At 40.7% G+C, this 22,754-nt stretch overlaps 2 protein-coding genes and 1 long non-coding RNA gene across 4 annotated transcripts; all 3 read right to left on the reverse strand.

Annotated features, from left to right (window-relative positions):
* Positions 1 to 638: 638 nt before the first annotated feature.
* Positions 639 to 5,520, reverse strand: fam185a (family with sequence similarity 185 member A). The gene is made up of 8 exons (XM_017473400.3): positions 5,006 to 5,520; positions 3,964 to 4,073; positions 3,704 to 3,796; positions 3,471 to 3,609; positions 3,273 to 3,314; positions 3,096 to 3,191; positions 2,502 to 2,633; positions 639 to 874 (listed from the first exon to the last, which is right to left on the reverse strand). Exons 1-8 carry the CDS (start codon positions 5,379 to 5,381, stop codon positions 762 to 764), a joined length of 1,101 nt encoding a protein of 366 aa, XP_017328889.1. The 5' UTR covers positions 5,382 to 5,520; the 3' UTR covers positions 639 to 761.
* Positions 5,521 to 6,347: 827 nt separating this feature from the next.
* Positions 6,348 to 17,385, reverse strand: LOC108268498 (uncharacterized). Of its 2 annotated transcripts, none has more exons than XM_017473522.3 (8): positions 17,270 to 17,385; positions 16,779 to 16,854; positions 16,458 to 16,629; positions 15,361 to 15,505; positions 9,430 to 9,505; positions 9,025 to 9,202; positions 8,636 to 8,697; positions 6,348 to 7,029 (listed from the first exon to the last, which is right to left on the reverse strand). In XM_017473522.3, the coding sequence occupies exons 1-7, from the start codon at positions 17,379 to 17,381 to the stop codon at positions 8,641 to 8,643; spliced, it is 816 nt and encodes a 271-aa protein (XP_017329011.3). In that variant the 5' UTR covers positions 17,382 to 17,385; the 3' UTR covers positions 6,348 to 7,029; positions 8,636 to 8,640. The 2 variants fall into 2 exon arrangements, with proteins under 2 accessions (XP_017329011.3, XP_017329012.3); XM_017473523.3 differs by having other exon boundaries at positions 6,348 to 7,047.
* Positions 17,386 to 17,996: 611 nt separating this feature from the next.
* On the reverse strand, positions 17,997 to 18,932 carry LOC108268499 (uncharacterized). The gene is made up of 2 exons (XR_001813322.3): positions 18,791 to 18,932; positions 17,997 to 18,122 (listed from the first exon to the last, which is right to left on the reverse strand). It is a non-coding gene; the product is annotated as an uncharacterized LOC108268499 (long non-coding RNA).
* Between the last annotated feature and the right edge of the window lie 3,822 nt (positions 18,933 to 22,754).

Genomic DNA, 22,754 nt, shown 5'->3' on the forward strand with positions numbered 1-22,754 from the left:
ATACAATGCTATCTATTATTCCTTAACATGGAAATAATAATTAAAGAACAATAATAATAATTGTCATCATCATCACATTGCAATCTCCCATTTGTGCAAAGTGACTTGCTATAAGCTAAGCAAGGCCTCCTCTTTGTGGGAAAAGCCTGGAAACACTACATTATATTTTGAAAAGAAAAGCAGAGGAAATTACAGCCTGAGAACCATAAGGCCTGAACAAAATGGAGACTTTCACAAGTGCAAGCAGACTCATACTGCTATCTGGTTCATGGCGGATTTGAAGCCTAGCCCGGGAACACTGGGTGTGAAGCAGGAATATACTTGGATTGTGACACCAGTCTATTACAGGCCACCATGCAGACACACATTTAAAACAAAGGGGCAAATTAGAGTAGCCAATCGACCTACAGGCATGGTTTTGGGAAGTAGGTGGAAACGAGAGAACCCAGAGGAAACCTACATGGACAAAACTCCACACGGTCCTGAGAAACCCTGGAGCTGTGTCACCACATACAGTATAAGTTATGGCTTATACTGCAGAAACCCTGCAGTGTCACCACATACAGTATAAGTTATGGCTATTTATTAACACATATGTATTAAAATGCTGTATATTCTAAAGAAAGTGTGAGATCAGAGAGTGATGTTTGCCATTTATTTGCTGACATCTGTATGAACAGTAATAGTACACTGTACACATAACAAAACCAAAACTATACATAATAACTATTTTAATGTTGAATTTAAAGGTGAATCATCATTCAGCTCCCCAGTTTAAGCGTCTCAAACCAGCTCTGGGCCTTCATGCTCACGGCTCCTCTGTCAGCAGTGGCACTGATCCAGCAGTCCTCCTGTGTGCCACCATTCAACGACCCTGAACACAGAGCAGTTCAATGCGGTTACTGTAGCAGAGTACAATGAGTACAAAGACTGACATGTATCTAATATCCCACAGATGTTGCTTTATACTGTTTGCTGCATTTATTAGCCCTTAAAAGACCCACTGTTTTCTGATTTTTGTGATAATAAGATGAAAACCACAATGAAAAAATGATCAGAGTCACAAAACTGTATTTTTGGAGTTGTGCATCAACGGCTGTTAATTGAGCATTGAAGAATGATCTCATAAATGTACTTGGATGATAGAAAGATCAGGGTCACAGAATTTTCCATTTAAAATAAAGCCATGCTATGGAAAAATGATCAGAGTCCATAGCCTACTGTGAGAAAATGATCACAGTCCAGTCACATGACTGAAATCAGCCAATAGGCTTTGAGTAATGGTGGACACCCAGCTGAGTGAATTTCATTGTTAACTTACTGTCAAATTTCTTCAACATATCTCATTAGTAATTGCTCTCAGCAAACTTCAGTACTAGATCAAGCAACATGGATGAGTATCCTCAACAGACCGATAAACCAAAGAAGAGACACATATATGGAAGTAAGGCAGAAAAAGAACTCCCTGTAAATGAAAGAATTGTGTATAATATTCAAGTTGAGATTGATGTATAATGTATATTGAGAGTTTTCAGTATTTAAGTGATGTTGATCATGCTCAGTTGAATAAATTAGTATAAGTTCATCACTGTATTACTGTGAATACCCACGAAAGAAAGATCAGAGTACGCACAAGCATTTTTCATGCTTCAATTAACACAATGTAAACAATAATGGCTGCTAACCTTTGGTGTCTTCATAAAGACTATGAATGGGTCTAGTGAACGTATCTATTGTAAAAAGCGCTATATAAATAAAATTGAATTGAATATCATCAAGTTTTTCTCTGTTCTCAACTATTATGACATAACAAGGTTCTGAACTTTTAAATTCAAATTCTGGAATTCATGCACAATGTGACTCTGATCGTTTTATCATCGGTGCCTTCAAATGTAAATGTCTTAACAAAAAAAAGACTGCCTTTTGACCCGTGTGTAGCAGCACTGTGCACTAGCATTTACTCCACTAATCCTATCTAGGTTTATTGTTATTTTTAAATAATAATAATAAAAAAAATTATAATTTTTATTATACTTGTTTATTGGTCAAAGGGCATCATTCTTTACCGCGGTAAAGTCATAGTGTGTTCTTATTGTATGAAAACAGGAGGGATTATAAGGCACAAGGACATATTGGCATCTGTTCATGTTTTTATGTACGGTATAGATCACGGAACCAGGAAACTTTTCCAATTGTTTGGTGCATGGTTATGTCAAAGTGCCATTATCTTTATTGTATTCTCTTTGAAATCAATGATATAAGCAGGTCCTCATGTTTGTGCATACGGGAGAATACTCAATATCAGGTGTAAGTCAATAAGAAGTGGCATTTAACAAATTTGTTTCACTGCTTTCTGGTCAATTAGTGGAAATGTACTCGTGTTATAACTGTCAACACCTTGGATAAAATGTGTCAAATTATAAATTGTATAAGTGTAAACTGTAAAGTTAGACCTTTTCTTGCTTGGCTAGAATCTTGGTTAATATAAAGAAGCTACTCACCAGTAAGTACAGCTTTTCCCTGAGATGACTGGATTTGTGTCTCCTGAGCAATCTCTGAACTGGCTTCCACTGTCGACCCACACAACTGCACAGAGGCCTTTAAAGTGGATGGCACACGAACACTCACAGCACCTCCACAGGTGTAACAGGTAAGGAGAAAGCTTTTTAGGAAATGAACTGCACTTTGTACTTCTTTACATTATTATGTGTTGTTAGTTAACCTTTATATTAGAAGCAAACATATTAGAGGCCATTTTATTATGGCATTATTAAGCACAGGACAGCATACAAAATCCCTCAAAACTGAAGAAGATTATATCTGTAGGACACACTTTCCACTCTACACAGAGATTTGTGATGATTTTTAAAAAATAAAACAGTAATTATGAAGCTTTACATTATGCATTCTAAGACCACCAGTATCAACTCATGACCAGTGTGAGGTCAAAAACCAGTTTAAGTCTAGTGGAAGTTTGCAAAACTACAAAATACATAACAGAGCATTCAACCTACTGTACAAATGTGGCCAAAATTCCATGTCCACGGCTAAATAAGAAGCAGAAAGCTTTAATAAATATTGGTGCTGTAAAATACCTTGCTGTGTATGAAGCTCAGCTGTTCCTGTTTGGCTCACATACGCATCAATGTTTCCAGCATTAGTGTGTACTGTTAGGACTCCACTAGAACTGTCTGGCAGGATAAGAGTAAGTCTTTATGAGTTTAACACATTAAACATTTCTACATTCAACTTCAGGCAGCAAATTTACATACCAATGATGATATCTCCTGTGTCACTCCTCACAAGTGCTTCACCTATTCAATAAATCAGAGCAGAAGTCTCCTAATAGAAAGCTTCACCTCATCAACATTTATAGGTTTTTCATTGTTGTTGTAACCCAGAGATTTTGTGTAGCAACCTCTTGGTAATGCCTCTGAAATGAAAGGATCTGGATCACACTCGTTTCTCACCGTGTATGTGCCCAATATGGATTTTCCCAGAAGAGGAATCCACAGCACTGGACTCAGCATAAATGGCTTTCACATTTAGTGGACCATGTTCTGTGGACATATTCATGGACGTTCCCTGGACCTTCTTAATGTCAACTCTCTAGAAATTGCACACAAATTAAGTCATCATTAAATGTTAATAAATTGTAAAATACATGTAGATTACAGTATGAAAAAAGATGTGGGTTGTTTACACTGTGTCCTGCAGTCATTATCTCCACATTGCCATGGATGGTTCCCATGCCAGCGATGTTTCCTCCACTAGACCGTACCTGCACTTTGTGACTCTAGAAAAAAATGAACCCCACAAAAGAAGAGCTATGAACACTACAGAAGTAATAATGCATATGTGCTTGGTCTAGGACAGTTCGTTTTACTAAGCATAAAAACTGCTGTCTAATCAAATGCAAAACTTGAATTGTAGCATAGGGTTTTAAAATTGAATATGCATTACCTTGACAGACTGTAGGACACAGTGACCTCTTTCTGTCTGTACATCGCACAGTTCGCTTTCCATGTTCTGGATCCTCACACTGCCATTCCCATGACTAACAACATGAAGGTCTGCAGAGACAAATAAAGTTTGCACAAGTGTCATGTTAAATGACCATCTAGATCAGATGCTCTAGAAATAGTTTGTTAATATCAACAATAAGTAACTATTAACTAATAAAAAAACATGCATAAGTATTGTCATGGAGTCAGTACAGGTAATTTAAACTGTACTGTTGTTCCATAGAGGGTGGCACAGTGGCGCAGCAGGTAGCATTGTTCCTGGAGCTCAAGTTACTGCCTGTGTGGAGTTTAACAGGATCTCCTGTCTTTGTGGGTTTCTTCTGGTTTCTCCGGTTTCCTCCCACCTCCCAAAAGCATGTTAGGGTAGGTAAACTAGCTACACTGAATTACCCATACACTCTCAGAAATAAAGTTATCAAACTTGGCTTTTTCTTGTCTTTAGCATGACACCATCAAGATGACATATTTGTAACATTAGTATGTTAATTTTTCGTAGGAAAGTGAATGTGGTGTACCTTTAATTACCTTATACAATACAATAGTGGTCCACAAGAGATAATTTTGCTCATTAAAGTATTTTTAAAGGTTTCCAGGTAAAATATACACAATAAAGAAACAAAACGTATGCCCTTGGTGGTATCACTCCAAGGAAATATACAGGTTTGGTACCTTTATTTCTGAACGTAGGTTTAAATGAGTGTAAATGAGTAAATGAATGTGTGTGCATAGTGGCCTGTGAATGGACAGATATCCCATCCAGGTGGATTCCGGTGTTCCCTCTGGATCCACTACAACCCAGACTACTTACTGAAGATGAATAGATAAATAAATGAATGAATGAATGAATGAATGAATGAATGAATGTTCCATGGAGAACTTTTTAAATCCATATTTAAATGATATGACCGTCTCATGAAAGTGAGATGCCTAATATTACACCACACCTCCAAGACACAATAAAAGAAATGTAGAGCACACACCACTTTTAATAGGAGTTGTGAGTTCTATAGACAGATTACTGATGGTCTCGTCGCCGACAACTTGTAGTTCCTTGCTCTGATCATCATAGTGAACTTGAACCTTGTCCAGTGCAGTGACGTCATCACCGCTGCGACCGTGTACAGCAACAAACACCCGATCCGCTCCCGGAAATGCGTGTGCATCCAGAGGCTGTACTGAGACATTACAGTATACATGACAACTAACTTTAATAAAAGGGCTGACTGTGAAAGTCCACTTTTTCAAAGGCTCGTTAGCAGCATCCGATAAAGCCCGAAAAACCCTAAAAGGATAGTGTCTTAAACATTCTTGCGGATATTTCAAACGAATAATGCCGTAAAATAAACTGTGCCTCATTCTGAAACTGTGGTTAGCACTGAACACTGTGGTGAGGTTTAATCCGCTTCTAAACAAACAGCGATAGATGCTCTAAACATACGGTGAAGGAGTCCAATCCGTGTCCTTCGGTCGATCCGCAATGCGCATGCGCAAAGTTACGTCGAGACTCTGCCGTCCTATTTTTACCACGCATGCGTTAACAGTTCAACAGTTCATTTATTAATGTCTACAGGATGTTCATGTCGTGTGTATTTTCAGTTATTTGCTTTTGTCAAAATTTTATACAAAATTTGCCATGCTCTCCTCCAAATTGACATTAAGAACTCTGTTTAACCCATATATTAATGTCTTTCATTTGTATCTTTCATGTGTTTCAGTTCAATTTCAGTCACTTTTTTGCCATTTCTTCTGACTTTTTTTCTTCCTGCGGTTAAAACCTGGATTGGGTTACTATATGAGAGGTGATGCAGTTCTGCAAGCAGGACTCTATTTTTGTAACATATTATCTGATGTTCATTCATGTTTATTCGTAGATAAAACGTGTAAATAAGACAAGGAGATGATCCATTTACGCGCGCTTCTTGCTGCCGTTTTGAGTCCGCACACGCGCTATCACACTCACGCACCATAAAGACTATTTTAACAAATTAACAAGTGAGGAAAAAACTTTGACAGTCTAGGGGGAAATGTAAAGTCTAACGCCAACAACTGTCCCCATAATGAAGCATAACATTTTAGTTTCTAATATTTAATATATTCCTATATTAAGTATACATAGAAGAAACAGCATGTGCTCAATAAAACATTTCACATAGCTAAGTAGAAAGATTCAGAAACTGAACCTGAAGCCAGCTGCTGTCTCCACAGCGCTCAAATCAATTTATAATCACAACACAGAATAAAGCAAGACAATAAGCAATGTTTAGTAAATTTATAATTTATTATAAATCAAATTTACAATCAAAGCACAATCAAATGTGCTTGTTGAACATCACATTCCAGATTTAGTCCCTCCTTTTCTGTCACAATAATAAAGAATATAAGTAAACAAATCAAGGATGACCATGAGCATCTGAACTATCAGTGAAAATGACAAACCTCCCATGGTGTCAAGTATGAACACATATCCCCCTTGTGATTTTAAACTCTTTTTATTCTTGTGTCCTCTGTCCAGATTTCTTAGAAAGTGGACCAGGAACACATCACTTCATGGAAAATAAAGGTTTACAATAAACAGATTAAATGGCTATGATATCCCTATATATTCCATTCAATTCAATTTTATTTGTATAGCGCTTTTTACAATAGACATTGTCTCAAAGCAGCTTTACAGAAATATAAACATGGTATACAGATATTAAAAGTGCGAATTTATCCCAATTGAGCAAGCCGGTGGCGACGGTGGCAAGGAAAAACTCCCTAAGATGTTAAGAGGAAGAAACCTTGAGAGGAACCAGACTCAGAAGGGAACCCATCCTCATCTGGGTAACAACAGATAGTGTGTAAAAGTTCATTATGGATTTATATGAAGTCTGGTTGGCCTTAGAAGCAGCCGTAGTCCCAGCAATCTGGAATTGGAGTAGATGAGAGCTCCATCCAGAGGTAGGACATCCGAAACGGATCAGGCAGGTCCGGAGAGCAGAAAGGATCAGGATCTCTAGTATCTCTATAAAATCGTGTGTGGCTCAACAGAAGGAGAGAGAGAAGAGATTGTTAGGACTGTGCTTAGTGTAACAGAAAGTCTAGTCAGGGTAGGCTTGAGTAAACAAATAGGTTTTAAGCCTAGACTTAAACACTGAGACTGTGGCTGAGTTCCGAACACTAATTGGAAGACTGTTCCATAACTGTGGGGCTCTATAAGAGAAAGATCTTCCCCCTGCTGTAGCCTTCACTATTTGAGGTACCGTCAAATATCCTGCATCTTTTGATCTAAGTAGGCGTGGCGGATCATAGAAAACCAAAAGGCTGCTTAGATACTGTGGCGTGAGAACGTTTAGTGCTTTTTAGGTTAATAATAGTATTTTATAATCAATGCGAGATTTCACTGGGAGCCAATGCAGTGTGGATAAGATCGGGGTGATGTGGTCGTATCTTCTGGTTCTAGTAAGGACTCTAGCAGCTGCATTCTGGACTAACTGGAGTTTGTTTATGCTCCTACTGGAACATCCAGACAGTAAGGCATTACAGTAATCTAGTCTAGAGGTGATGAAAGCATGAACTAATATTTCTGCATCATGTAGTGACAATATATTTCTTATCTTAGAAATATTTCTGAGATGAAAGAAGGCTATCCTAGTAATATTATCTACATGAGCATCAAATGACAGACTGGAGTCAATAATCACACACTGCTGTACATGATGACACAGAAAGTCCATCCAGAGTTACTGTGTAATCAGAAAGCTTACTTCTAGCTACACGTGGTCCTAATACAAGTACTTCTGTCTGATCAGAATTAAGTAAAAGGAAGTTAGTTAGCATCCAACGTCCAATGTCCTCTACACGTTCCTCAACTTTATATAGTGTTAAGCAATGCAGTATGGCATTCTGCATTCTACTTAATAGATCTGCTTTTACTTGCCAATATATTTTGCCCAGCGCATAAACGCCAAAAGAGTGACAGTGGTGAGGAAAAATGACCTGTTATATTTACTTAGATTGATTTATGGAGAAACCTTAGGAGAGACCCAGCCTTTTAGGGAGCTGTCCTCCTCAGCTGGCACTGAGCACTATAGTTAAACAAGCACTGTATCTCGGCTTGTGCGATATAACGATATTAACATAGCCACAATATCCAGTGACCACTTCCTAGGAGAGTCAAACGCAGCATGCAGTCCCAAACAAGCTTCATGCATTACTCTTTGTGTCTTTTTTGTGTGTATGCAATTTTAAAATAGGGGTGTAGACTTTTTTTATATATCCAGTGTATCAAAAAAAATAGCATTCAAATTTTTTCATTTGCCGCCCAGAGATCTGCTGTGGAGAGGAAATAGAATAATCCAGCAGAAGTTTCTCTATGATATGCTATATATAAATATTTTACATTCTACATCTGGGGATAAGGTATAAAAAAAATAACTCAAGGTTTTTAACTTCCAATAATCAGTGATCAAACTGTAAATATGGTGAGATGCTAACTGTTTGTGTATATTATGCTGTGCTTTGTAATTTGTGCAGTGATAGAGCACTAGATAGATGCTACCAGAAAAAAATAAAGAAAGCTGTCTTAAAGTATAAGGGTAAAATACCTGATAAGGTATATGATAAAATACCTTTTTTAAGCCGTTCCGTGGAGCTGTCGGTACAGAGTAAGGTTGAATTGTGCAGTGCGGATCTGTTGAAAAGAGATTTAAGGTACAGAATGATGAATGAATGACCACAAGTATTGAAACTACAATTTTATATGATAGAGAAAGTAACTAATACATTTGGCCCTCTTCATGGGACCCAATATCCTGCACAGTTTCATTTGCCAGAAAAAATAACAAAAAAGAAAGTTTAGGTAAGAACAGAGTCAGCACAAGACACAAGGGCTGGACTAAGTACTAGTTGCAGAAAAACTGGCTAAGTTAAAAAATTCTGTAAATGTAATGGAGTCTGGTAATTATTATAAGTACTACTGTAAATGCCCTTTTATAATTAGTACAGAGTTTTATACTACCTCAGGACCGTAGATGGCCTGGTATTCGGAGCGTCGATACTTGTCTCCAAAATGAGGGTTGGGTATGCTCCGAAAGGTCGAGGCCAAACGGCATGCAGTTTTCTTCGGAGCACGAGGCAAGCGGACAATTTGCGGTGAACCAACGTTTTCTGTATACTTAGTCACCCACCGAGTCCCGCTATAGCAATCAGAGAGAGAGTAAGAGTTAGAGAAATCAGGTTCATCTGGGCATAAAATATACAAACAATAATACAAGGTTCACTACAGATAAATTAATAATGACAATTTAAAGATGACTCATTTAGTGTGTTTAAAAAAAAAAAAAATATATATATATATATATATATATATATATATATATATATATATATATATATATATATATATATATATATATATAGTTACCATGGTGTGTTGATGTCGGGCTGATGAGCCTTTATACGCTCTAGTCTCTCCTGCTGGGCTGGGAGCAACTTTCGTCCTTCAAGAAAACAACCAAATTAACAGATAGTGTGTATTAGAAACACAACAAATGTGATTAGACTGTCCAATAGAACAAAGTTTAAGCACTTGTAGTGCCATATACATTTAATATCTTGCCAGCTGGCAGTGTCTTGCATAAGTATTTGGCCCATTTGAAAGTTTCCACATTTTATAGTGTTACAAGCTGGAATGAAAATGGACCTAAGTGGGATTATATGTAATGAACATGAAACATATTCCATAATATTCAAGTTAAAAACCTGGAAAAGAGGGTGAATGCTTATGCAAGGCACAAATTCACTTTCATTTCGTTCACACACACAGACACACACACACACACACACACACACACACACATACATACATACATACATACATGCATATATATATATATATATATATGTCTAAATTGTAGCTTTATACATTCTGAACATTGATTGTGGATTAAAACGGGACTATATTTTCATGTGATTCATTTACATGTGATTCATTTTCATGTGATTCATTTACCTTTTCTCTTCTCTCCTCCCTTCCCCTTCCCAAATATTTCATTGAGAAGCAGAAAAAAAAACAAAAAAAAAACAAAACAAAGGAAAACAAAATTAAAAGTACCAGGATGACAAAGTGATTAAAAGTGACAGGATTGCCTCTGACGTTCCAACAAATAAATTTTAAAGGCGTGCCTGTCCCAGCCGGAGTGGGACCCCCCTCCCCCCCAACACACCCAAAGTCTCCATAAAACAAAGGGAGACAGCAGTGTTTCCCATCAAGACTTGTCTACAATGTGAAAACAACTCAAAGAGTAAGCCGAATTAACCAACTAAATTACATAAACAAAAAAAAATTCCAGTAAGAGAAAAGTCCCCTACTGACCTGAAATCTGATAAATAGTCTGCGCACTTTAACAAATATAATGTCCTTACCTTTTAAAGACTTATAATAAAAACAAAAAAGACTTATAATAGTAACAAATAATGTAACACAGTGTAGCACGTAAAGATGAGGAAACAACACTAATAAAATGAAATAAACTCTAACCCAGTCAGAGCATCAAAACAGAGAAGCACATTAATACAGAAGTAAATTTAAGAGGAGTGAGGCCACAAAATCTAGACGAAGTAATGCACCGACAATATCTTCAATAAGAATCCGAATTCTGTAGAGCTGGAAGGCCGAGTGCAAAAAAAGAATAAAAGTGAAAAAAAACTCCAGGTAATGCAGTTCACCCCGATATCAAGAGTTTAACGTAGTCTCCTGGTTCCTCCTCTGAAATAAAGTCCTTCTGAACACCGTTATATGTAATGCGAAGCCGAGCTGGGTGAAGTATTCCATAGCGAGTGCCCTCAATACCACGAAGTTGACGCCGCACCTTGTTAAACGCGGCCCGGGCCCGGGCTGTCTTGGCTGTGTAGTCAGGGAAAACGGAGATGGTCAAATCCCTCATTTTAATCTGCTGGATCTCTCTCGCACGGCGTAAAATATCAACACAGTCACTGTGATAGTGGAATCTGCACACAATAGCTCGTGGTCGTTCACCAGGCTTGGGCTTCGGCTGAAGGGTCCGGTGGGACTGGTCCAGAACTGGCTCCTTCTCCAGACCAAACGCCTCTTTTAACAAGGCCGCTACAGCAGCAGTTGTACAGGTGTCAGCGCCCTCTGGAACTCCGACTATCCTAATGCTATTGCACTGTGACCTCGACTCCAAATCCTCACATTTATTCTCTAATTGAGTCACCGTCTCAGTGAGAGACTCGATAGTAGTCTTCATATGAACTATGTCATCGGTGCAACCAGACAGAGCATGCCGAATTTCCCCAACAGTACCTTTCAGTGTTGATATGGTAGCATCGGTAGCGACTTTATCACCAGCCTGCTGTGTTTTCATAGCCTGCAGGTCAAGCTGGATAGTAGACAACGCATCCCTGAACATCACCTGAAACTCCTTTTTAAAAATATCGTCAATGTCCTTCCTCAGTGAAGCCAGCAACTCAAGCTTGAGTGCGGTGAAGTCAGGGTCACTGCTCGGGGACGCGGATTCAGGGGGAGAAGGGAACTCGCTCGCGGCACGCACACTAGGTCTCAGTCGTGTCTGAATGCTACCACAGGTTTTCGTGTTCTTTCCAGACATCTTAACTTGCCACAAAGTTAAAAGTGCAAATAAGGAAACAAAGTAGAATAAGTCAAAATATATTATATGACCAAAAAGCGCTAATTAATTACAATTTTAATCGAAATCAGCAGAAGCCTCCAACTTCGCGTCTTACTCCATCGAACACCGAATTCGAATTCCTTCGTTCACATATATTTGAGGACTTGGGGACAAATATATAAATATATTTGACTCCTCTCCGGGAACCGTCACCTTACCGTGGTGGAGAGGTTTGTGTGTCCCTACGAATCTGAGGGCTGTGTTGTCTGGAGCCTTGTGCTCCTGGTAAGGTCTCTCAAGTCAAAGTGCTCTCAGGGGAGGGGCCAGACTAAGAATGGTTCAAAGACACCCTCATGAAGAAAACAAAGGGAGGAGGAGTTACCCTGCCCGGAGGAAGCCCGGGGCCCCCGTCTGGAGCCGGGCCCAGAGGGAGGGCCCGACTGCGAGCGCCTGGTGGCTGGGTTTGCCGCGGAGCCCAGCCAGGCAAAGCCTGAAAAAGCAACTTGGCACCCCCCTCTCCATCCTATGGGCCCACCACTCGTGGGGTGAACTGTGGGGGTCGGGTGCGCTGCTACATGGGTGGCAGTGAAGGTCTGGGGCCTCAACGGACCAGACTCGGGCAGCAGAGGACGTGGAACATCACTTCTCTGTGGGGGAAGGAACTGGAACTTATGCGGGAGGTGGAGCGCTACCAGTTAGACCTGGTGGAGCTTACCTCAATGCACAGTCTTGGTTCTGGAACCATACTCCTGGATAGGGGATGGACTCTATTCTACTCTGGATTTGACCAGGGTGTGAGGCGCTGGGTGGGTGTGGGGATACTCACAAGTCCCCAGTTTAGCGCTGTTATGTTGGAGTTTACACCGGTGGACGAGAGGGTCACCTCCCTATGCCTATGGGTTGTGGGGGGGGAAACTCTGACTGTTGTCTGTGCATATGCAAAGAACACCAGTTCAGAGTACTTGGCCTTCTTAGAGACCCTGCACGGAGTCCTGTATAGGGCACCAGTAGGGGACTCCGTAGTTCTGCTGGGAGACTTCAACGCGCACATGGGCAGAAGTCCAACAACAAACGCCCGCTTGGGTTTAGATCAGGGAGGCCATTCCTCCCTGATCTAGACCCAAGCGGGCGTTTGTTGTTGGACTTCTGTGCTAGTCATGGATTGTCTATAACGAATACCATGTTCGAACATAAGGAGGCTCATAAGTGTACGTGGTACCAGAGCACCCTAGGCCGAAGGTCGATGATCGATTTTGTAATTGTATCATTTGATCTGAGGCCGCATGTTCTGGACACTTGGGTGAAGAGAGGGGCAGAGCTGTCAACTGATCACCATCTGGTGGTGAGTTGGGTCAAGGGGTGGAGGAAGATTCTGGACAGACCTGTAAAGCCCAAACGGGTAGTGCGGGTGAACTGGGAACATCTGGAGGAAGCCCCTGTCCACGAGATCTTCAACTCACACCTCTGGCAGAGTTTTCCTGGCACCCCTGTGGAGATTGGGAGCATTGAACCTGAGTGGGCAATGTTCAAAGCCTCCACTGCTGAAGCTGCGGCAGAGAGCTGTGGTCTCAAGGTCTTAGGTGCCTCAAGGGGCAGTAATCCTCGAACATTGTGGTGGACACCGGTGGTCAGGGAAGCCGTCCGACTGAAGAAGGAGGCCTTCCAGGATGTGTTATCCCGGTACCGACATGCCCAAAGGGCTGCAGCCTCTGCCGTGAAAGAAGCAAAGCAGAGGGTGTGGGGGAAGTTCGGAGAGGACATGGAGAAGGACTTTCGGTCGGCACCAAGGTGTTTCTGGAAAACCATCCGCCACCTCAGGAGGGGGGAATTGGGGAACCCTCCAAGCTGTGTACAGTACACTGTTGACCTCAACTGAGGAAGTAATTGCACGGTGGAAGGAACACTTTGAGGAACTCCTGAATCCGACTAACACGCCCTCTATGGTAGAGGCAGAGGTGGAGGATGATGGGGGATCATCGTCAATTTCCCTGGTGGAGGTCACTGAGGTAGTCAAACAACTACACAGTGGCAAAGCCCCAGGGATTAATGAGATCCGTCCAGAAATGCCGACAGCTCTGGGTGTGGAGGGGATGTCTTGGATGACATGCCTCTTTAACATTGCGTGGAAGTCGGGGACAGTGCCCAAGGAGTGGCTGACCGGGGTGGTGGTTCCCCTGTTCAAAAAGGGGGACCAGAGAGTGTGTGCTAACTATAGGGGTATCACACTTCTCAGTGTCTCTGGTAAAGTCTACTCCAGGGTGCTGGAACGAAGGGTTCGGCCAATAGTCAAACCTCAGATTGAAGAGGAACAATGCGGATTCTGTCCTGGTCGTGGAACAACGGACCAGGTCTTTACTCTCGCAAGGATCTTGGAGGGGGCCTGGGAGTATGTCCATCCGGTCTACATGTGTTTTGTGGATTTGGTGAAGGCATATGACCGGGTCCCCATGGCTTTACTGTGGGAGGTGCTGAGGGAGTATGGGGTGAGGGTTTCCCTACTTAGGGCTATCCAATCGCTGTACTCCCAAAGCGAGAGCTGTGTCCGGATGCTCGGCAAAAAGTCGGACTCGTTCCAGGTGGGGGTTGGTCTCCGCCAGGGCTGCGATTTGTCACCAATCCTGTTTGTGATATTCAAGGACAGGATATCGAGGTGTAGTCATGGTGGGGAGGGGTTGCGGTTTGGTGACCTGATGATATCATCGCTGCTTTTTGCAGATGATGTGGTCCTGATGGCGTCATCGGTCCATGACCTCCAGCACTCACTGGATCGGTTCGCAGCTGTGTGTGAAGTGGCTGGGATGAGGATTAACACCTCTAAATCTGAGGCCATGGTTCTCAGCAGGAAACCAATGGAGTGCCTACTCCGGTTGTGGAATGAGTACTTAACCTACCGGGCAATCTTCGTTCCTACCCTCACCTATGGTCATTAAGGCTGGGTAGAGACCGATAGAACTAGATCACAGGTACAAGCAGCCGAAATGGGTTTTCTCAGGAGGGTGGCTGGCCTCTCCCTTAGAGATAGGGTGAGAAGCTCGGTTATCCGAGAGGAACTCAGAGTAGAGCCAGTTGAGGTGGTTCGGGCCCCTGGTAAGGATGCCCCCTGGGTGCCTCCCGAAGGGGGGTGTTTCAGGCATGTCCAGCTGGGAAAAGACCCAGGACCAAGTGGAGAGATTATATCGACACACTGGCCTGGTAACGCCTCAGGATCCCCCATTCAGAGCTGGTTAATGTGGCTCGGGAAAGGGAAATTTGGGGTCCGCTGCTGGAGCTGCTGCCCCAGCGACCGAGTAACGGATAAGCAGTGGAGGATGGATGGATGGATGGATATTTGAGACTTTAAGACTTTTTAAACAGTCTAAATGCAGCCAAGACTGGAACCTTACCAATTAATCAGCACACTATTAAAGGATCAGTAAATTTCCTTATTATAGTATCAGTGAATTATACCAGATGTCTGTATCATTCATTATTATTCACAACAACCTAACATCTCTCTTAAAGTGACTCCTGTTTATTATCTGCATTGTTTTCTAATCAAAATCGGATTCATTCATCAACATTTGTAATGAGTCTAACATGTCCTGTGACTTTATCTAACAGGTGCCTGATGGAGTTTCTGTTAAAATGTTTTTAATTGACAGGTCAGAGTAACAGTTTTGATAGTGTTAATTCCAGCTTTTCTGTTAAAATTTGTATTTACACACCAGGTAGAGCTTTTGTGGAAGCTGTAGGAGGAGCACCCCGAAGAGTGGATGCCTTTGGACAGTGGCGTGCGGTAGCTTTCCCCAGAGGTGGCGGTAAGCACTGATCTGTCTGTGAGCACTGATCTGTCTGTAAGCACTGATCTGTCTGTGAGGGAAGAAAATACAATAAGCATTAATCATCCTGCTTAATTTGACCAGTTTAATCAACACATGGTAATGTGGCTGTATAAGTGGTCATTTACAGCCCCTGGACCAGGTGGGGTACCCATTATTTTTTAAATAGATAAGTAAAAAAGTGCACTTTACTAATATTTGGCAAAGGTTTTATGTCCCAGGCAGTCACAGAAGGTCCTTTTTGGTTTAAAATAAACAACAACAGCAAAAAAAAAAATTAATTAATTTTTAAAAACCCAGACACTGCAATTTACAACACAAACTAAATAACTAACGTAACTAATGTCAGAAGGTCACAAAGAAGTTGTAATCATGAAGAGTCCATACATGTCTAGATAATATCTCCTTAGTCTACATTTCTAACTTCTACTGTATAGTGGCTAAACTCTGCTATTGCAATCTGTACTGCTTTTACATTTGATTATACACAAGCTGTCATTTTTAAGCATATTCCAACTTTGGTTTCTAGTCTTTACATGTTCTAAAGACCACATTAACATACCTCTAAATAAGAATAGGATTTCTTGACAGTACTGTGTTCTGGTTTTTGTCTGATTATTTCAATAAAGTGACCAGTTATGAAACATTTGCTCAACTCTGTTGTATTTAAAAAGCCAAAATGTAAAACTTTACAGACTCTGTACAGAATAAGGTTGAAATGTCCGGTGCAGATCTGTTAAAAAGAGATTTAAGGTACAGAGCGATGAAATAATGACCACAAGTATTTAAACTGCAACTTCATACATACAGAGAAGGTAATTAATCCATTTGGCCCTCTTTATGGGACCCAATATCCTGCACAGTTTCATTTGGAAGAAAAATAATAATGGTAGGATAGTTGTGATAAGAACAGAGAGAGTCAGTACTAAACCCTTTGGCTGGAGTAACTGCCCTTTCATAATTAGTACAGAGTTTTATACTACCTCAGGACTGTAGAGAGCCTGATATTCGGTGTGTCGACACTTGTCTGCAGAATGAGGGTTACGTGTGCTATAAAAGATCGAGGCCTTCCAGTGTGCAGTTTTCTCCGGAGTTAAGCGGACAGGTTGCGGCAAACCAAAGTTTTCCGTATACTCAGTCACCCACCGAGTCCCGCTATAGCAATCAGAGAGAGTAAGAGTTAGAGAAATCAGGTTCATCTGGGCATAAAGTATACAAACAATAACCCAAGGTTCACTACAGATAAATTAATAATGACAATTTAAAGATGACTCAGGTAGTGTTTTTTTTTTTTAAATAGTTACCATGGTGTGTTGATGTTGGGCTGATGAGCCTTTATACGCTCTAGTCTCTCCTGCTGGGCTGGGAGCAACTTTCGTCCTTCAAGAAAACAACCAAATTAACAGATAGTGTGTATTAGAAACACAACAAATGTGATTAGAATGTCCAATAGAACAAAGTTTAAGAACTTGTAGTGCCATATACATTTAATATCTTGCCAGCTGGCAGTGTCTTGCATAAGTATTTGGCCCATTTGAAAGTTTCCACATTTTATAGTGTTACAACCTGGAATGAAAATGGACCTAAGTGGGATTATATGTAATGAACATGAAACATATTCCATAATATTCAACTATAAAACATGATAAAGGGGGTGAATGCTTATACAAGGCACTGTACTTTATTTTAACAGTGCTGTATTTCTTCAGAAATAGTTTTAGATGTTGACTGCAATTGCTTCAGTATGTTTAGTGGATGATAAACTGTTTAATATGAGCAGTGGTGTGAGAGGTACCTCTTCTGGGGACAGTGGGTGGAGCAGGAGCCTGGAGCTTGTGGAGGTGCTCCACCTGAGCATTTCCAGAAGTGTTACTCTTTTGTACTTCAAGCTGCTCTAGGACCGTCATTCTTTTTCCTGTAAAACCACAGAAAAAACACATCAGGCAAGATTTTTTATATTCCTTCTGACTACTATTCCATTTCTCTTTACTACTCTTTACTCAGAGATTTTATGAAGGGAATTGCAGACATTGTGTTGTTTAGCCCTGAACGTTAGTTCAGCATGATAAACTTTGATAAATGTGCCCTGAATGGCAAAATAAGCAAACAATAGAATTCACTTTGATTTCGTTCAAATATATTTAAGATTTTAAGACTTTTTAAACAGTCTAAACAGAACCAAGACTGGAAATTTATTCCAAATTAATCAGCACACTAATAAAGGATCAGTAAATTTCCTTATTGTAGTATCAGAGAATTATACCAGATGTCTGTATCATTCATTATTATTCACAACAACCTAACATCTCTCTTAAAGTGACTCCTGTTTATTATCTGCATTGTTTTCTAATCAAAATCGGATTCATTCATCAACATTTGTAATGAGTCTAACATGTCCTGTGACTTTATCTAATAGGTGCCTGATGGAGTTTCTGTTAAAATGTTTTTAATTGACAGGTCAGAGTAACAGTTTTGACAGTGTTAAATACCAGCTTTTCTGTTAAAATTTGTATTTACACACCAGGTAGAGCTTTTGTGGAAGTAGTAGGAGGAGCACCCTGAAGAGTGGATGCCTTTGGACAGTGGCGTGCGGTAACTTTCACCAGAGGTGGCGGTAAGCACTGATCTGTCTGTGAGCACTAATCTGTCTGTGAAGGAAGAAAACACAAGAAGCATTAAGCAGTATGAATAATTTGATCAGTTTAATCAACACAAGGTAATGTGGCTGTATAAGCGGTTGTTTTCCAGCCCCTGGACCACCTGGGGTACCCATTATTTAAAAAATAGATATGTAAAAACGTGCACTAATATTTGGCAAAAGTTTTATGCACCAGGCAGTCATAGGAGGTCCTTTTTTGGTTTAATTATATTCAAAATTTGGTTTCTAGTCTTTACATGTTCTAAAGACCACACCAAAATACCTCTAGATAAGAATATGATTTCTTGACAGTACTTTGTTCTGGTGTTTGTCTGACTATTTCAGTAAAGTGACCAGTTATGATGCCTTAAATGGTCAGGTAGGCAGGGTTATGTTTGGAGCTAAAATCTTCAGGAAGGTAGATCTCCAGGAACAGTGTTCGTGACCACAGGCCTAAAGCATGATTATTTTATGGCTACTTTTTTCCTATCAGTTGTATTCATTGTTAGGTACAGGTAACCCATCTAACATTAAGGCCTGTACCTGTGTACGAAAATATGGGACAAATTGCAGCATTATATTTTTCAATACAGCACAACAGGCGTGGCAACCCTATGTCAGGTTTGGAAACATTTGCTCAACACTGTTGTATTTAAAAGTCAAAATGTAAAACTTTACCTTTGCTGTCTTCAAGCTAGAAGTCATTTTCTTTGAAAATGTGTTCCTATAAAGCCCACCATGCTGGTTTAAGTATTGTCTGTATGTAAGAGGTTAACGTCTTAAATCTGAGTAGTTGTCCTGGCTGCACGATGACATACACACACTACTCCAATTCCAATTCTAAATTCTAATTTCGAAATAAAATGGCGGCCTTTTATGAGACGTTAAGATTCCGGACACTCGTTGCTGAGTGTTGACTAAATAATTAGGGTCCTGTGTAACATTGTCTATAGATTAAAGCTTTTTAAATGACAAATTATGCATAAGTTATAAATAAACATGAGCACGGGCCACTGTCTACCTGCCTACCGGCTACATATATTCCTTCAATAAATACAAATACTTTACTATGTGTAACAAGTCACTATCTAAACTGAACATTTGCTGTGCTGTTACATGCTCTGTGCACCATCCGTCTAAAGCATTTTCATTTTCTAAAGAAATGTTGGGAAAACTAAAACGAGATAAATGTCTTAGTCCACCCTTTATGTCACAGTGTGGTAAAGTTAGCTTTATATTTAACATTTGTGAAAATGCCCATTACATTCTCTGTGCCAATCACAGCCTCAAGCCAAACCAACTTGGAAATCCATAAAAAGGTCTTTATTACACTGCACAAAGCTGAATGTAAAAATGGAGAATTTTTTCATATCAGTTTTATTATCCCTATAAAGCAATTAAAAAATTGAACCATTTGTCATTATGACATCACACCAAATGTGAAATGTTGTTAAAAAATATCCCTTTCATGACACAAGGCTCTGTTTGTGGAATGTACATACTATATGTTTTAAAATAAATACTGTATAGTAGTGTAAATGTATGTAATATTCTAATTCAATTAAACTCAATGACTGTTTGAACTAGAGGCCTCAAACCAACTGTAAAACACTCAGAACAAAAGTGAGTACACCCCTAAGTGAAAATGTCAAAATTGGGCCAAAGTGTCAATATTTTGTGTGGCCACCATTATTTTCCAACACTGCCTTAACCCTCTTGGGCATGGAGTTCACCAGAGCTTCACAGGTTGCCACTGGAGTCCTCTTCCACTCCTCCATGACGACATCACGGAGTTGGTGGATGTTAGAGACCTTGTGCTCCTCCACCTTCCGTTTGAGGATGCCCCACAGATGCTCAATAGGGTTTAGGTCTGGAGGCATGCTTGGCCAGTCCATCACTTTCACCCTCAGCTTCTTTAGCAAGGCAGTGGTCGTCTTGGAGGTGTGTTTGGGATCATTATCATGCTGGAATACTTCCCTGTGGCCCAGTCTCTGCTTCAGTATGTCACAGTACATGTTGGCATATAGTTCCCCCAGTGAACTGTAGCTCCCCAGTGCCGGCAGCACTCGTACAGCCCCAGACCATGACACTCCCACCACCATGCTTGAGTGTAAGCAAGACACACCTGTCTTTGTACTCCTCACCTGGTTGCCACCACACACGCTTGACACCATCTGAACCAAATAAGTTTATCTTGGTCTCATCAGACCACAGGACATGGTTCCAGTAATCCATGTCCTTAGTCTGCTTGTCTTCAGCAAACTGTTTGTGGGCTTTCTTGTGCATCATCTTTAGAAGAGGCTTCCTTCTGGGACGACAACCATGCAGACCAATTTGATGCAGTGTGCGGCGTATGATCTGAGCACTGACAGGCTGACCCCCCACCCCTTCAACCTCTGCAGCAATGCTGGCAGCACTCATACGTCTATTTCCCAAAGACAACCTCTGGATATGACGCTGAGCATGTGCACTCAACATCTTTGGTCGACCATGGCAAGGTCTGTTCTGAGTGGAACCTGTCCTGTTAAACCGCTGTATGGTCTTCTCCACCGTGCTGCAGCTCAGTGTCAGGGTCTTGGCAATCTTCTTAGAATCTAGACCATCTTTATGTAGAACAACAATTCTTCTTTTCCGATCCTCAGAGAGTTCTTTGCCATTAGGTGCCATGTTGAACTTCCAGTGACCAGTATGAGGGAGTGTGAGAAAGATGACACCAAATTTAACACACCTGCTCCCCATTCACACCTAAGACCATGTAACACTAACAAGTCACATGACACCGGGGAGGGAAAATGGCTAATTGGGCCCAATTTGGACATTTTCACTTAGGGGTGTACTCACTTTTGTTGCCAGCGGTTTAGACATTAATGGTTGTGTGTTGAATTATTTTGAGGGGACAGCAAATTTACACTGTTACACAAGCTGTACACTCACTACTTTACATTGTAGCAAAGTGTAATTTCTTCAGTGTTGTCACATGAAAAGATATAATCAAATATTTACAGAAATGTGAGGGATTTTGGTAACAGACAAAAAATTGCTAAACAGACAAAACATCAAGGTAAAAAAGGGGGATATATTCAGAAGTCTGTATTTTTAATGTGTTTTAAAGACATCTTGCAAAAGGGGGGCCTCTGTCAAATGTTAATGCCATTTGGAGGGCCTTGCCCTGGAAAAGTATGGGAACCCCTAAATTATGGAACAAAGTAAAAACCCTGTCCTGATAAAACATTTAAGAAAATACAACTGACAATGCATATGCCACAAATGTAAGTAAAAATAAAAATGCCATTAACCAAATGGAAATATAACAATACGCAACCAAATGAAAACAATTCAGGCGAATGCAGAAAAGGCAATAACAGTGTTTATAGGAGGAGAGATGCAGCCAAATCACCCAATAGAGCGGTGCAGGGATAACGTCATTTTGTACCGGAACCCGTAATTTACCATCACACCGGTTTCCTTGACAAAACCCAATAGGATTTTCACATAGGCTTTTGGATTATTGTAAAAAAAAAAAAAAAAAAAAAGCTCTGTGATCAACAACAGTTTACAATACTAACACGTTTTGTCCATCAAGATAATTTTCACAAATTAACACAACTTTTATGAAGTTTGAAGCCTAAATACATCCATCCATCTTCTATACCGCTTATCATTTCTTCAGGGTTGCGAGGAAACCTGGGGCACCCTGGACAGTGTGCCAGTCCATTGCAGGGCACACAATCACACACCCATTCATACACTACAGACACGCCAATCAGCCTTTCCTCCTCCTACTGGGGGAGGAAAACAGAGTGCTCAGAGGAAACCCCCACAGCACGGGGAGAACATGCAAACTTTGCATACACAGGGCCACGGTGGGAACCAAGCCCCCATCCCTGGAGGTGTGAGGCAAACATGCTAACCACTAAGCCACCGTGCACCCAGCCTAAATACAATCGCCAGAAATAAAAATCTAACCGTATGCTATAAACGAACTACACCACGGTCGCTCAACTTCCTCGTCACCATTACCAAGCTTCCAACAACTTTTCCAAACTTGATTTAAAAACATTTTCCATAATACAGATTTACTCTGTGGATGAATCTTAATCCACGTTTTTTGGGGGGAATTGTGCACAGCATACAAAAGACTTTTCCTGTTCGGCGTGATGACATTTAATGTCCCCGACAACGGTAGTCCCATTTAGCAATTTGTTAGTGTCATGATTTCCCCTCACGCAAGCGTTGGAGCACGAAGCGAAGCTCGCAGTGAGCGCTAAAATGCTAACTTGTTTCCGGGTTTTGACATACAAAATGATGTCATCCCTGCACCACTCCATGGGGAGTGGCTGTAAGTTTAGGAAGCGCTTGATTTGATCTGCAACGGAGTTTTCTATTAGTGGAGGACGAACTTTAAATGTCAATATCGCAGTCGATAATGTTCATGTATTCATGGGAAGTCAAAATCGAGATCGATATTTGATTAATTGTGCAGCCCTAATACACAATATATACAGAGCGGTTCAAGAACTGGATTCAGCCCTGAACCATGACAGTGGAAAATGTCTAATAGTGTAGTTTAAATATATTTAAGAAGAGCAGATGTCAAAGACTGAACATTGATGTTTATTGTATTTGTTTACACGGTGGAACA

Source organism: Ictalurus punctatus, chromosome 8, assembly GCF_001660625.3.
Source record: "Ictalurus punctatus breed USDA103 chromosome 8, Coco_2.0, whole genome shotgun sequence".
Taxonomy (NCBI): domain Eukaryota; kingdom Metazoa; phylum Chordata; class Actinopteri; order Siluriformes; family Ictaluridae; genus Ictalurus; species Ictalurus punctatus.

Coding starts and splice junctions, on each gene's coding strand:
- fam185a (XM_017473400.3), bottom strand. CDS start 5,381: ATGAGGCACAGTTTATTTTACGGCATTATTCGTTTGAAATATCCGCAA. Junction 3,192..3,272: donor CACAGGAGATATCATCATTG/GTATGTAAATTT, acceptor TTATCCTGCCAG/ACAGTTCTAGTGGAGTCCTA. Junction 875..2,501: donor GGGAAAAGCTGTACTTACTG/GTGAGTAGCTTC, acceptor CTCTGTGTTCAG/GGTCGTTGAATGGTGGCACA.
- LOC108268498 (XM_017473522.3), bottom strand. CDS start 17,381: ATGACGGTCCTAGAGCAGCTTGAAGTACAAAAGAGTAACACTTCTGGA. Junction 16,855..17,269: donor ACCCACTGTCCCCAGAAGAG/GTACCTCTCACA, acceptor GTTTTCTTGAAG/GACGAAAGTTGCTCCCAGCC. Junction 8,698..9,024: donor AGGCCATCTACGGTCCTGAG/GTAGTATAAAAC, acceptor TCTTTTCAACAG/ATCCGCACTGCACAATTCAA.